This window comes from Castor canadensis, chromosome X (assembly GCF_047511655.1).
Source record: "Castor canadensis chromosome X, mCasCan1.hap1v2, whole genome shotgun sequence".
NCBI classification, from domain to species: domain Eukaryota; kingdom Metazoa; phylum Chordata; class Mammalia; order Rodentia; family Castoridae; genus Castor; species Castor canadensis.
The window spans coordinates 101748917-101761766 of NC_133405.1; the positions used below are offsets into that span (position 1 = coordinate 101748917).

Here is a 12850-nt window from a genome sequence, read left to right on the forward strand (position 1 = left end):
TCTCTGCATGTAGAGCATTCTAGGATAATGCTACTGTTTGGTATTCACCAAAGACTAATATAATTTCTTATCAGGAGCTCTTGGAAAGACCTAACTGACCCATGTCTCTCAAATTCAATACCTTTCCCATCAGGGCAGGCAGGTTATCATTCCACTGAAGGAACTATAGCAAACGTCACCAACATGGGAACCCAAAGGTGTGGTTATTCTTCTCAAAAGCTTGAGCCTAACACCACCCCTGGCTGGTTTCTTTAAACTTTCTTCTCCTTTGCAATGTCTGCCCTTTTATATATTGGGCTACCTCTCTCCTTGACACTTCCTGTATGATCTTATTAAGAACTACCTGAAATGACATTCAGATACATGCTTCTCATCTAGGTCACTCCTAATTCCAGACCAACATATTCAGCTGTGACTTTAACAAATTAATGTTCCACAGGCAATTCTTCTGTCTCTAGAATTCCTTGTATGTATCACTATTCTGGTTAGAAGTACCTCCACCTACCTGGAAGACTGAATGGAGTCCTGTGGATGTGATTTTTGTCTGCCAAACCTGTACCTGTATTTCCTTCTTCACAAAATCCAAAGTTCAAGACCAAACAAATATCCTGGTATCAATGGAGATAGATGGAATGGTTGAAAGAAACAATACTACTATAAACTTAATATTCTTGTTTTGCTTAAATCCAGTACAGGGTAAAGTCTAAATATCTCATGGCAGACAGCTTTCTAATAGCAGGTACTTCTTACCTCTCTAATTGTCTTTTAGCATTCCTTCATCCTCAAAGTACTTGAAGTTCCCTTTTGCCCTGTCAGGTGTGATGATGCTGAAGTGCAAACCCCAATCTAACTCACCCTTCTGGTTGTCTTCTCAGGTTTTGCATAATATATTTACATGAATCTCACCTTAGGTATGTATAAAAGCAGGGACCATATCTAACTCATATTCAGGATAAATACACAGACTAAAAGTAAGCAATGTAACTTTATACCTAGGCTCCCTCTAAAAAAACAGGCACTTCATTTACATTAATTATGTGATCCTTAATTTTAGTTTGTCAAATTACTAGTGTTTTGAAAGTCCTAATTGCCAATTTATTGCTTTGGAAAATTAACTTAGATTTTATTACAAAATACAGAAGCCAAAAAATTTTTATTGACTTAATAGATTAAGCAAATCCAATTACAATACTGATGCTCATTAAGAGTTCCTGAAGTGCCAATGAGAAAAGAATTTAGTTCCCATTTTCCGGATCAACATCTGCTTTTATGCATTTGTAATTAGCTTATTTCGCTGAACGTGTGTGCTATGATGCAAATTTGTTTCATTAAGCCATCTGCATAACGTACTTTAGTGGAAATTACCTCTAAAAATAGTGAAAAGAAAAAAAATAGTCTTCTAGAACTTGAAAAATACAAATTGTAATGAATGTTACATTGATAAAAGAATGCAGTTTACATAGGACTACACTCATTTAATTATACTTCACTTTTACTTCCTATCCTTTACCTGTTCAAGGACTTTAAACTCCTGAACAAGTATTTTTTCTTGGCATGCAATCCAAATGTGAATTAGACAAAATTTCTCCTAAATGTCAGAAAACTTTTTTCAATCTTGATAATAAACTATCTAAAGAAAACAAGACACTATGTCAGTAAGAAACTAAAACAGGTTATGAGACATTTGGTTATAACTTCAGCATCCTTATCTTTGCTTCTTGAAGGTTGGCTTGCAGTTCTTATTTGCAAAAATGTCTTGAGTTCTTTTATTACGTATAACTTTTAGATAGTTTTTATTTCTTTAAACAAGAAAACTACTTAAAATATTCCTGGTTAAATATCTTGAGTAGCACTTAGACAAGTACTGTTACTAAGTAACTAAAATATTTGGAATTACTTCTCTCTGAAATTATGAGATGATTTTGTTAATAGATATTCAACATCAAATTATTTTTTCCCATTTTTTTTTATTATTCATAATGTGCATACAAGGCTTGGGTCATTTCTCCCCCCTGCCCCCACCCCCTCCCTCAACCAAATTATTAACTAACTGAATAAAACATCTCCATTGCTTTCAAATTGTTTTTAGGACAACATGGTCCAAAACTATCTGAAAGGTTCCTTGATTAATCTAATCAGTATGGTATTTCACCAGATGAGCTTACAAATTCTCCTTAGACACAAAACACACACATACACACACACACACACACACACACACACACGCACACACACCCTCTTCATTTACAGCATTCTCTATGCTTCTTCACTAATGCTTCCTGGAAAATATATAGAAGATATATATTGTTATAAGATGAGACTGTATGCTAAATGCTTTAGAAAACGGAGGTACAAACACAAGGTACCATTGTTATTAACTGAAGACTATATTGTTAATTAGTGATTTGTGAATCCTAATATAGCTTGGTATATTTTACTAGAGCATGGAATTTGCAGCTACCCGTACTGTCGTATCATTCGAGCAGAAAAACATGAGATTTCAAAATTACCTAACATTAAAAAGTAAGTCTCTTAATTTATTTGCATTCTAAATAGAGCTCTTCATCGTGGAATTCTTCCCCCTCCCATATAAAATGCTAAGTGATGTATAGGATTTATCAACCCCATGTAACATTCCCTTTAAACTCTTAACTTCAATCACTATTTGTTTTCTACTATTATACTACATTTTGGCGGCAATTGTTTATTGGTCTGTCATTGCAGTAATTGCAATTTAACAATAAACCAGTCTGACATTTTAGGTCTTCAAGATACATACCATATATATTTCTTTAAAAATAATCATACTTTTGTAAGCAATACTTTACAGTAGACACCTCAAAAAATCTACCATAGATGAGAAACTTAAAATGAGAAAAATTTAAGCTCTAAATCTTTATACATATATCTCCAGATTTCTATATATATTATATATACATACATAAGTATATATAAAATATATATAATCAGATTTGAAAAAATGAACAAAAACTGGGCACTGTACATAAAATCTTTTTAAAACTCAAACAATAGAAAACTCTTTAAACATTAAACAATTTTAATAAAAGTTTCTGTACAATGCTAAGCAGTTTTATTTACACATAGAAAATGTAAAAGGAGTAGTGTTTGAAATTACAGAACTCCTTCAATTTCAATGGCAGGTAAATCTGGAAAAAATAACAGCATTCCATTCACAAATATTTTCAAGCAATAAATATGTATTTATAAATAGTGTAAATTTACATCAAGATTAGAAACAAAAATCACAAATCTGAAGTTTATTCCTTAGTCTATGTGCAATCCATTATCTTTGTGACTTGGCTGTTAATTTTTTTAATGTTTTATTTAGGAACCAAAAGTGTAACCATCATGGTTTCAAAACAAGACAGAAAAACATAAAAGCAGTAAAAAAGTTTCTTACCTAACTTTTCACATTAAAAAAAAGTAGACCAAAGAAAGACTTAAAATTGCTAACTACCTTACAAAGAAATGATCAGCTAGGCTAGTATTTTTCTCTAAGGAAAATTCTGAAGGGGAAAAGATAGATGAAAACAAATTCATCAGCCCAGAAATAGAGAAATATAAAAGAGGTTGTCTTCAAGTCAGTAGTAGTCTTTATGATGTTGCCAGTTTTGTCAGATATATACAAAACATGGAAATTATTATTTTTTTCTGAAGTTCAGCTGATTAGCTTGTGAGAGTCCTGGAGTAGGAGGCAGTACTCTTCCTCCGTCCAGTTGGTTGACACTCCGCACTTGAAAGGTTGCATAGACACAGTTTTCAGCCAGCAGCCTTACGAAAATAGCTACAAAAATCAGTGGTGCAGAACTGGGTTACTTCCTGAATAGCAGAAAAGGTCTCATGTTTAATGTCCATGGAATAATATCAAGATGAGGCGGATGGTAATGGAGGAGCCTGAAAATAAAAGCAAGGTAGGTTATTTTGGTATATAATTTGTTCATAGTGCTTGGCTATAAACAAACAGTCTCTTTGTGAAGTTAAGAGAAATGACTCTCAAGAAAATATAATAGCCTGCTATACAACATATAACTCCTCTTACCATCTCCCACCTGGCCACTTTTCTTAAACACCTAAAACCACTACCTTACTTGCTGTACCAGTTTTCTGTATTTCTTCCCCAATTAGTCAAAAACTCTTGGAAAATTAGTCACCTTTTCTTTAAAAGCTTTTAGAAAACTAATTTAACAAATCAATTATAATATCACTAGTGACAACTTTCATCTACTTTAGGTGGGTAATACATTTTGTTCACTGTATTCCAGATAATTTTCTTCTTTAAATAATCTTGCAGACCATTCAAGTGAAAATATCATAAGCTAAATTTCAAAAACTCAGTTTCGGATCAATATGGGTGAGAGAAAAGTATTTGAGGAAATAAACAATTCATAAATTATGTTTCTATTTATAAAACTATTGATCTGCTACAGTAAAATGCTTCTCCATAAGCAACTGCTGTTTGAAATGGAAAAATACCCTGCAATTTATAAGTACATTTCATTTGAATTTCATGAGGTCATATATCAGCAAGTTAAGTCCCACCAAATATTCCCAGGAGGCTATTACTGCCAAGTACAAAGTTTTAAACAAACACAGTTAGGTCTAAAAGTAGAAGTATATTTAAAAGCACTCATAGTGACTAATTTTGGGGCACTAATAGCCTACTGTATGCAAAAATTCTATAAACTGAGTTCAAATGCTATAAAAGGCACGATAGTATCTGAAGCACTCAAAGATTTAAAAATATAATTACTGTAACATAATATAGTCTGGTCTCACCCAGGAAGAAAAGTGAAAATGACAGGCCAATTTTATAGGAATAAATACCTATAAGTGAAGGAGGACAGAATGGTATGACTATATCCCCATACAACATCTGATGAACCAAAGGAAAATTTATATAATTTCATTACCTCCTAATTGTCGGGTGCCAAAGCAATCACTGTTGTCTCACAACCCAGCTACCTATGTACTCACATGTTCATTTCACTTACTAATGTAAATTGGTCATAGATTTGCATTAGGTCCTCCATTTTGTACTGTTCTAGCACCACAAAATTTTCCAGGTTTCCACTGGTTTTTCGTGCACAATCTTGGCAATGTACTATGTAGGTCTTTCGAGAATTACTCTCATTAGTGACAAAAAGCAGATCAAAAACCTCCACCTGTTTGGCACAAAAGAAAAACACATTCAACAGAGATGGTGGTATTTATTGTACTGCTTTGGTATAATCATGGAATTGTACTTTAAATGGAATTATAGACCGCTATCTCTGGTTAAGAGTAGTTACTTAAAGAAAACATGGCTGTATGTGAGAATCTTTATGTTGCACCAAACATAAGGAAATGGGGTAATGTATATTTAGGAGGTGACCTAAGGGAATGACATACTTATGGCTACATCTGGCAAAGCCTAATTCAAAAGTTAATAAATGCCACTTTATTTTTGTTTTAAATCCAAAACATTAGCATAATCAAATGCAAATGATTATTATTTTCCTTTACCTCTCCATGAGAGAACGCATCACCAGTATTGTGGTATAGCTTTTCCCCACAGGCTGAGATCTTCAAAGATGAAGACTTTCATTCATCTTTGCACTGGCTGAGCATGTCATAGTGCTTAACCAAATCTCAAAGCATAGTTGCTGAATGAGTATAATCTGATTATATTACAGATAAGTGACATTAAGTTTTTAGTTATAAGTCTCATGTTAATGAGTATAGTACAAATAAAAAGTATACTAATGAGCACAGCATGGTCTTAGAAATACTATCTCTTTACCTTATACAGAAAGTTGCTAAGATTTAGGCAGAATAAAGAATAACATTGTAGCATAGAAATTATTCTCAAATACTGAAAAGCTTATACATTCATTTCTCTGAAGCATAAACACACCTATCTCCTAATGACTTACTTTGGCCAAGTTATACAACATTAAAATAACTAACGAATTCAGTAATTTCAAATTAAGAAATTATAAATATAATAATTACAAAATACTGAAATTATAAAATTTCAAGATTTGGAACAATGACAGAAACTCTCATAAACTCATTTCTTTAAAAACCCAGAGCTCACCACATTTTCCATTACCATCAACGGGCAACAACGTGAGCTAGAAAATTTGTGCACATTCTTCAACTTGTTCCTCATTTCTGCCATTTAGTAAGTTCTCTTGCTGATTTGACCTTCTGAATTTTTAAAAAATTCTTCCCCTTTTTAATATTCCTACTGCCAGGTTCTAGTGTAGGCCTTAAAATGACAGATCTTACCTAAGGCCACTGCAACAGCTTACTATCTTTGTACTCTTCAACTACTTTTCTCTCTCAAGGGTGCATCTAATTTAGTTGCCTGCTCAAATGACCTCAGAATAAATATCAAATTCTTTAAAAGCATTCAAGATATACTACAAGCAAAAGATCACCTAAACTCATGGGTAGAACTTGCATGGTCTGTGTTACAGCCACAGCAGACTACCCCAATTCCACCCCATCCCCTGTCACCTTTTCTAAAACTATTTCATTTCCCTACTCCCATGCTGTTCACCTCTAATTCTCACCGTTTTTTAGCTTGCCGAAATAATACTCATCCTTCAAGGGAGAACTCGAATAATACTTTTATGCTCTTATACTGATACCAGAAAGGAAAATTACTTATTTCCTCTCAGTATTTCCTTTACAGTACACCTTCACATTCATCACAGTCTCATGAACATTACAATTAGTGGTTTATAATATGTCTTCTCCAAGTAGAATTTAAGCTCTTTCAGACCAGTCACCACATCTTCCTTGTTCCTGCTCCTCTTTCAAGCCTTGGTCACAGGAGATTGACAAATGTTTTGCGCAGTGCACCAGAGAGGACCAAATACCAATCTGCATCCCAAACCACATCCAGATTTTTGGTACTTGTGTGAACATCTAAACTGTAGATGTACACAATCTAAAGTCTCAAACTGAAACTTCCTGCTGTTAATGATCTACCAGATAAATGATTCTGGAGTGGATACTTTTAAGTTAATTAAAAATTAATGAAATATTACATCATCAGATTAAAATTTAATAACTGATGAGAAAGTAACAAAATTGAACACATAGCTGATTATGGTAAAATGCATCACATGAAAGTATAAACTAAAAAGAAATCAAAAGTAGAAAGGCAAGAGGTGTTACAAAACAAGTATGGATAAGAACAATTAGTTACCTCACAAATGCTACAGTAATGAGCTGGTTCTTCTTTTGTCCGCCCATGCCATATAATCTCTTTTCCTGCAGCAATGAGAGCTTCCCTCAATGTCTGACATTGCTTCAGAGTTCTCAGAAGACAATACCTATTATAGGGAAAAAAATTACTCGTGGCCAGCAACTGAATAGATATTTTTAGCATAAACTATATACCAGCCAGAAATAATGCCAAGAGACTTTTTCTAATGTCAATGATCCCATTTATTTTGGGGTTGATTTAAAAAAAAAAATAAGGCAATGCTCAGCAGGTCTGAAGATGCCAATATGAGAACTGAGAATAACTGATATCTGAATATTAAAATATAAAGGCCTTAATATATAAAAACTGACCCCTCCATTGAAATATGAGTTGCTAATTTTGGCTCTTATTTGGGCAAGTTAGTTAACCTCTCCAGGAGTCAGTTTCTTCATCCTTGAAGTAAGGGATCTGAATTCTGAATGTGAGCTGAATTCCTGATATAAGGCAAGAAGGCACACTATTTCTATGCACACTACCTAGGCAATGATTAAAAAAACATCATCCATGTGGCTGCTTTTTTGAGTCCTTAAGCAGAAAACAATTTATGGATTCTGTCACTACGGGATATAAAATTGGTTCAACTTTAGTGGTAAAGAAGAAAAATAGACATCTATTTCTTCATTTTTTTACTTGAATAATATAGTGGAATTCACATTAAAACAACTGAACTTTTCGTACAATTTACAGCTTTTCTAAACTCACATTTATGATGCTAACAGTGAATTTTTACAATTTGTACTCATTTTCTAATTTGCTGTTATTTCTTGGAATTTTCTGCTAAATTCTCTTACTCTCCTGTTACTCTTAGTGCTTAGGTCTGGTTTTCCATTTGAACAGAGGTTGGACTAGATCATCTCCTAGGCACTTTTCAACTCTAATATTGGAGAAAACAAAAATACCCTAAAGAAAAGGAATGAGTTTAGTGACTGAGTGTTGTGTTGAAAGCAAGGGCCTTTTCTATTTTATTCATGTAGTCTACTCATCTATTCACTGCCTAGGACAGTGCCTGGCATGTAGCAGGGGTTTAATCACATTTGTCTTAATTTATATTTGACTGCTATTGTTTAAGTTACTATGTTGAAGTATTATTATTTACAGAACCCATGTATATTATATTAACCCCTGGGGGGCAACTAAAGCATATGTTATAATTTAAATATAAACTTACTTAACATGTAACAATTTCAACTTTATTGTTGCACACACATTCCTTAAAGATTAAATTCAAAGGAATTCCCTCTGAGTTTGTTTTTGTGATCATTGCATGCTTAATTTATTTAAAAATAAAAGTAATGCTTTAGACTATGGTTGCATGCCAAAGGTAGAACAGCTAGGTATCTGAGTATGTGTGTGCATGTTCACATGTGTTATGTGTTTAGGATGCCAGAGAAGGAAGACAAGTAAAAAATTTCCATCATGGCAAAGAGAGAAAGAATCTAATTCAGACCTCCAGGTCTGAACAGCATCTGCTCTTCTCTTTTCCCCTTCCCTGGTCCCATACAATTCAACAAATTAAAATTTCCAAGCAGAGCTTCAATAGCTTTTTCCTTTTACAGGAAAATAATGCCTAAAACCGTAGATACCTTTGGAAGATTTATAAATTCAACTGTACTCCCACATGGGAAGACAGACAAAAATAACAAACAGTATAATAAAAATAAGGACCTTTAACCACTCTGTGCAGGAAGGTTATCTCTGTACTATAAATGAAAAATAGGGAGTCACTGAAGCTAAATTTGTACACTATCATAAAGTTACTGGAGTGGTTGAGTCAGAAATTTTTTTTGGGGGGGAGGGGGTTTGGGGGGTGGTACTAGGGTTTGAATTCAGGGCTTCATGCTTACTAGGCAGGCACTATACAACTTGAGCCACTCCACCAGCCTGAGTTAAAAGCAGAAAAGAAAAATGTCAAGCTTCCCCTGTACTTCCCCTCTACTCTCTTCTTTTTGGTATATTTTTTTTCCACATCCTATTCTCACTCATTCACTCTTTTTTCTTATGAAGATGAGATTCCTGGGTTCAGTAACAGGTTTTTTTTTTTTCTTTTGGGGGGTAGGTTGAGGGGGTTTGAATTCTAGGCCTCAAGCTCGATAGGCAGGTGCTCTACCACTTGAGCCACAACCCCAGCCCTTTGTGCTTCTTCTATTTTTCAAATAGGGTCTCATTTTTATGCCTGGAGTGGCCTGGTCTACCATCTTCCTATATACACTTCCCACATAGCTAGGGTGATAGGCACCTGCCACCACACCTAACATTTTATTGGTTGAGAAAGGGTCTCTCACTAACTGTGTGGCTGGGGTGGCCTCAAACAGTGATCCTCCTGGTCTCTGCCTCCCAGGTAGCTAGGATTATAGGCTTGAGTCACTGCACTGGGCATTCAGCCAACAATTTTTTTTCAAAACACAGAGCCTTGGTTCTCTAGAGTATTATTTTGCTATACTCAGTAACAAACCTTCATCTCCAATTCTACTGACTACTTTGCCAAGTTAGACTACTGTTTATAATTTATGGGTCGTTTCATTTAGAAAAAGACATTAGAGTCTCTGCAAATAAAGGGATGAAGTTAAGGTGGCTAAGTATAAATAGGAAGCAATGAACAGTCTGCTTCTGGAATTAACAGCTCTAGAATTTTATTTTGTATGATACTAGAATCTTAGAACACCTTGGTTTTTGGAAAAGGAATAATAAGCTGTGGTTTACTCCTTGCCTATATCTTTTTCTTTAACACTGAAATCTTTTGCTCAACAGCTGCCATAGGAGAATTGGGCTTTTATGGAGCACACAGCAAGGAGCAGGCCTAAAAACGGATGTGATTCAATCAGTCAAAGGACAGAGAAAATAACAAGAAAGTAAAGAGATGTCAAGAAAAACATACTAGGGAAGAACATACTAGGGAAGGTACAAATATAATATTCAAGACTCAACTTGAATATCAATAACTGGGTTAATAAAAACTAAACCCATGTTTTGATTTTACACAAAGACATTTAAGTATATCAAAGAGCTAAAAAAGAAAATGCCAAATAAAATTAAGGTTTGGTTTCTTCTTTTAGCTTTGCTGAATTTTAATAAGTTTATTTTATGGCAATTAATGCAATTCACCAAAAACAAAAGAAGAAATTACTAGCAAAAGGTATAAAATTACAGAAGATAGAAAATGTTATTTTGCATAAATGCATTTTAAGAAGGTCAGAAATCATTATAGAAGCTAGAGAAACAGAATTCTTTGATACCCAAGTACTGTTCTTTAGCTGTGTGAATGAAAAAATACATAAAAAGGAAGAGGATAAAGACAGCACCAGTTTGGAAATAAACAAGAGGGTGATTGAGACTGTGGCATATTTGAGGTTCCACAGAATATAATCCAACCCAAAACTAATCTGCAAAGATAAAGCTTAAAGGCGGATGGAATTTTAGTGAACAACTTCATAGGGGTTAGAAGGAAAATACATTATATTCATACATCAATACATTATGCAAAAGATAAATAGATCTAGAATATCATGGATAGTAAAAAGAGGGAGAAATCATCTTCAAGTGAGGGGACAAGGAAATCTTAGAAGTTTTTACACCACAGATGAATTCTGAATGTGAATATTTCAATCTAGATATGAGCAGAAAGAAGATGGGAGAACCTTCTGTGCAGAAGAAATGTCATGAGAAAGTAGTATAGGGACTGTTTAGAAGACAATTTTTCTTACAAAATTTTAATCTTGAAATGAGGTTTCTGGAGCAGGAGCATATTAAGAATGAAGCTATTAATATTAGGTCAAAGTTAAGGCAACAGTGGGGGATTACTCTAGCAACTTGACCAAATTTCCAAATGTCAGTGTAGAGCCACATGAAACATAGGTTAACTTGATAGAGCACTTCAAAATTCTTTATGGTAACAAACTCAGTCACCAAGAAGTAGATGACAAATTAAAGACTTACCCTGCCCAGTATTACTGAAAGAGCCACGGAAGGAAAAGCAAGCCAACATATCAGCCCTGAGCCCTCAAAACTCTTTGGCTATCTGTCATTCCATTGTTGTGCTCTCCTACAACAGTGGGTATCTGAGAATCAGCAAGGAATCTAACCGTTTCATTTAAGTCAACCACATGGCTGAAAATCAAGGTCTCAGTCATTGATAAAATGAGTATCTTAAGAACTTTTAAGTCTCCTGGATGGAAAAACAGGCATAAAAGCAAATGTATGTTAACTGTGAGAACACAGCGTTTTAGATTTTTTTTTTACTTTGTGTGATGCATGTTGTAAGATAATTATGTATTAAACCCCAATGGAGTATTAGAAGACCACCAGAACTATAGTACTAAGATCTGTGCTAAATATAGACTGGTATTTGTGCATTGTGTATGCACAGTGTTGGGAGAAATTCTGTTTGGTTTTTAGGACAAATGGCTGTGATAAAACACTTGTGGAACACCTCATTTATAAACTGGAAATCAAAGGGAAAACTTAAGTTTTAAGTTTTTAATTCATACTTAAAGACTATACTTGTGATCAAATATATATTATGTGAGCATGTGAAAGAAAGGGAAAAAAATTTTAAAACCTGAAGTTCTAAAAGAGAAGCAACTAATTTAGTCCAGGGTTGTCTCTAACTTGCCTGGTCATAAGATTCATTAGGTCACAATGAAAGAGAATCCCAGAGTTTTTCCTTTACTTGGAAAGCAAGTTTAATAAGAGTATCAGGTAATTCTTTTCATGATCAGTAAGAACCAGTGCCTTCTTATTTAGCAAGTGATGAAATTAAGAACATTGTCTAAGATTTGTAGCAAACGGTTTTCAAACATAAGTACATTCAAACTTCATGAGTCACCATTTACTTCTTTTTTTAATGTTTAGAGACCACAGAAAGACAGCTGTAGAGAGCAAGCACAGATTCTAGACATAGATGGTCTAGGCTCGAATACCAGCTTCACAAACATGCTTCTTATTCTCTGTGTCTCAGTTTCAACTACAAAGATAGACACTTAATTTACAGGGCTGTTCTGAGGATTACATACACTATGTAACATGCATATATTACTGCATGGCAGTAAGTACTCAATAAATGTTAACTAATATATTATTTGATCTTGACATGTCAAACTCTTGAATCACAGTAAAATAATTATATAATCAATAAAGTCGATTTTTCGGGTGAGGTGAAAGTTTCAGAAATTATAAAGTTGAAATTTCTGAATTTGAACTTATCAATTTTTTATTTGAAAAAAACCACGTGATGAGCACCAAATGAAAGTGGAATAATTAACACACTGAAAAGAAAATAAAAGAAGTTATTTAAAACGTGCTTAGTCTAGATTCCTTTAAGATTTCCTAACCTCAGCACTACTGGCATTTTGGGCTGGATAATTGTTGTGGGGCTATGTCCTGTGTTCCATAGGATGTTTAGCACCATCCCTACTCTACCCGAAATGCTAGCAGGAGCCCTCCCATCCAAATAATGACATTGCCCTAAGGCCCCCAGGAAAGAAAAACTGCTTACATTTATGAACCACTGCACTGGGTCTGTGAATTTTAACTTCTAAAAACAAAAAAGAAGTAATTATGATATTTATAATAATA

General features: G+C 34.1%; 1 protein-coding gene across 6 annotated transcripts in view; it reads right to left on the reverse strand.

Annotated features, from left to right (window-relative positions):
- Positions 1-3040: 3040 nt before the first annotated feature.
- Kdm6a (lysine demethylase 6A) overlaps positions 3041-12850 on the reverse strand; it is a 198442-nt gene continuing 188632 nt past the window's right edge. For 4 of the 6 annotated variants that reach the window (XM_074062345.1, XM_074062346.1, XM_074062344.1 and 1 more), the window contains 3 exons: positions 7220-7346; positions 5013-5183; positions 3041-3915 (listed from right to left, as the gene is read on the reverse strand). In XM_074062345.1, the coding sequence (XP_073918446.1) occupies positions 3886-3915; positions 5013-5183; positions 7220-7346 (328 nt within the window). In that variant the 3' untranslated portion in view covers positions 3041-3885. Of the gene's footprint in view, positions 3916-4995; positions 5184-7219; positions 7347-12770; positions 12810-12850 lie in introns of those variants that run through there. The other 2 variants (XM_074062348.1, XM_074062347.1) reach the window with 2 other exon arrangements.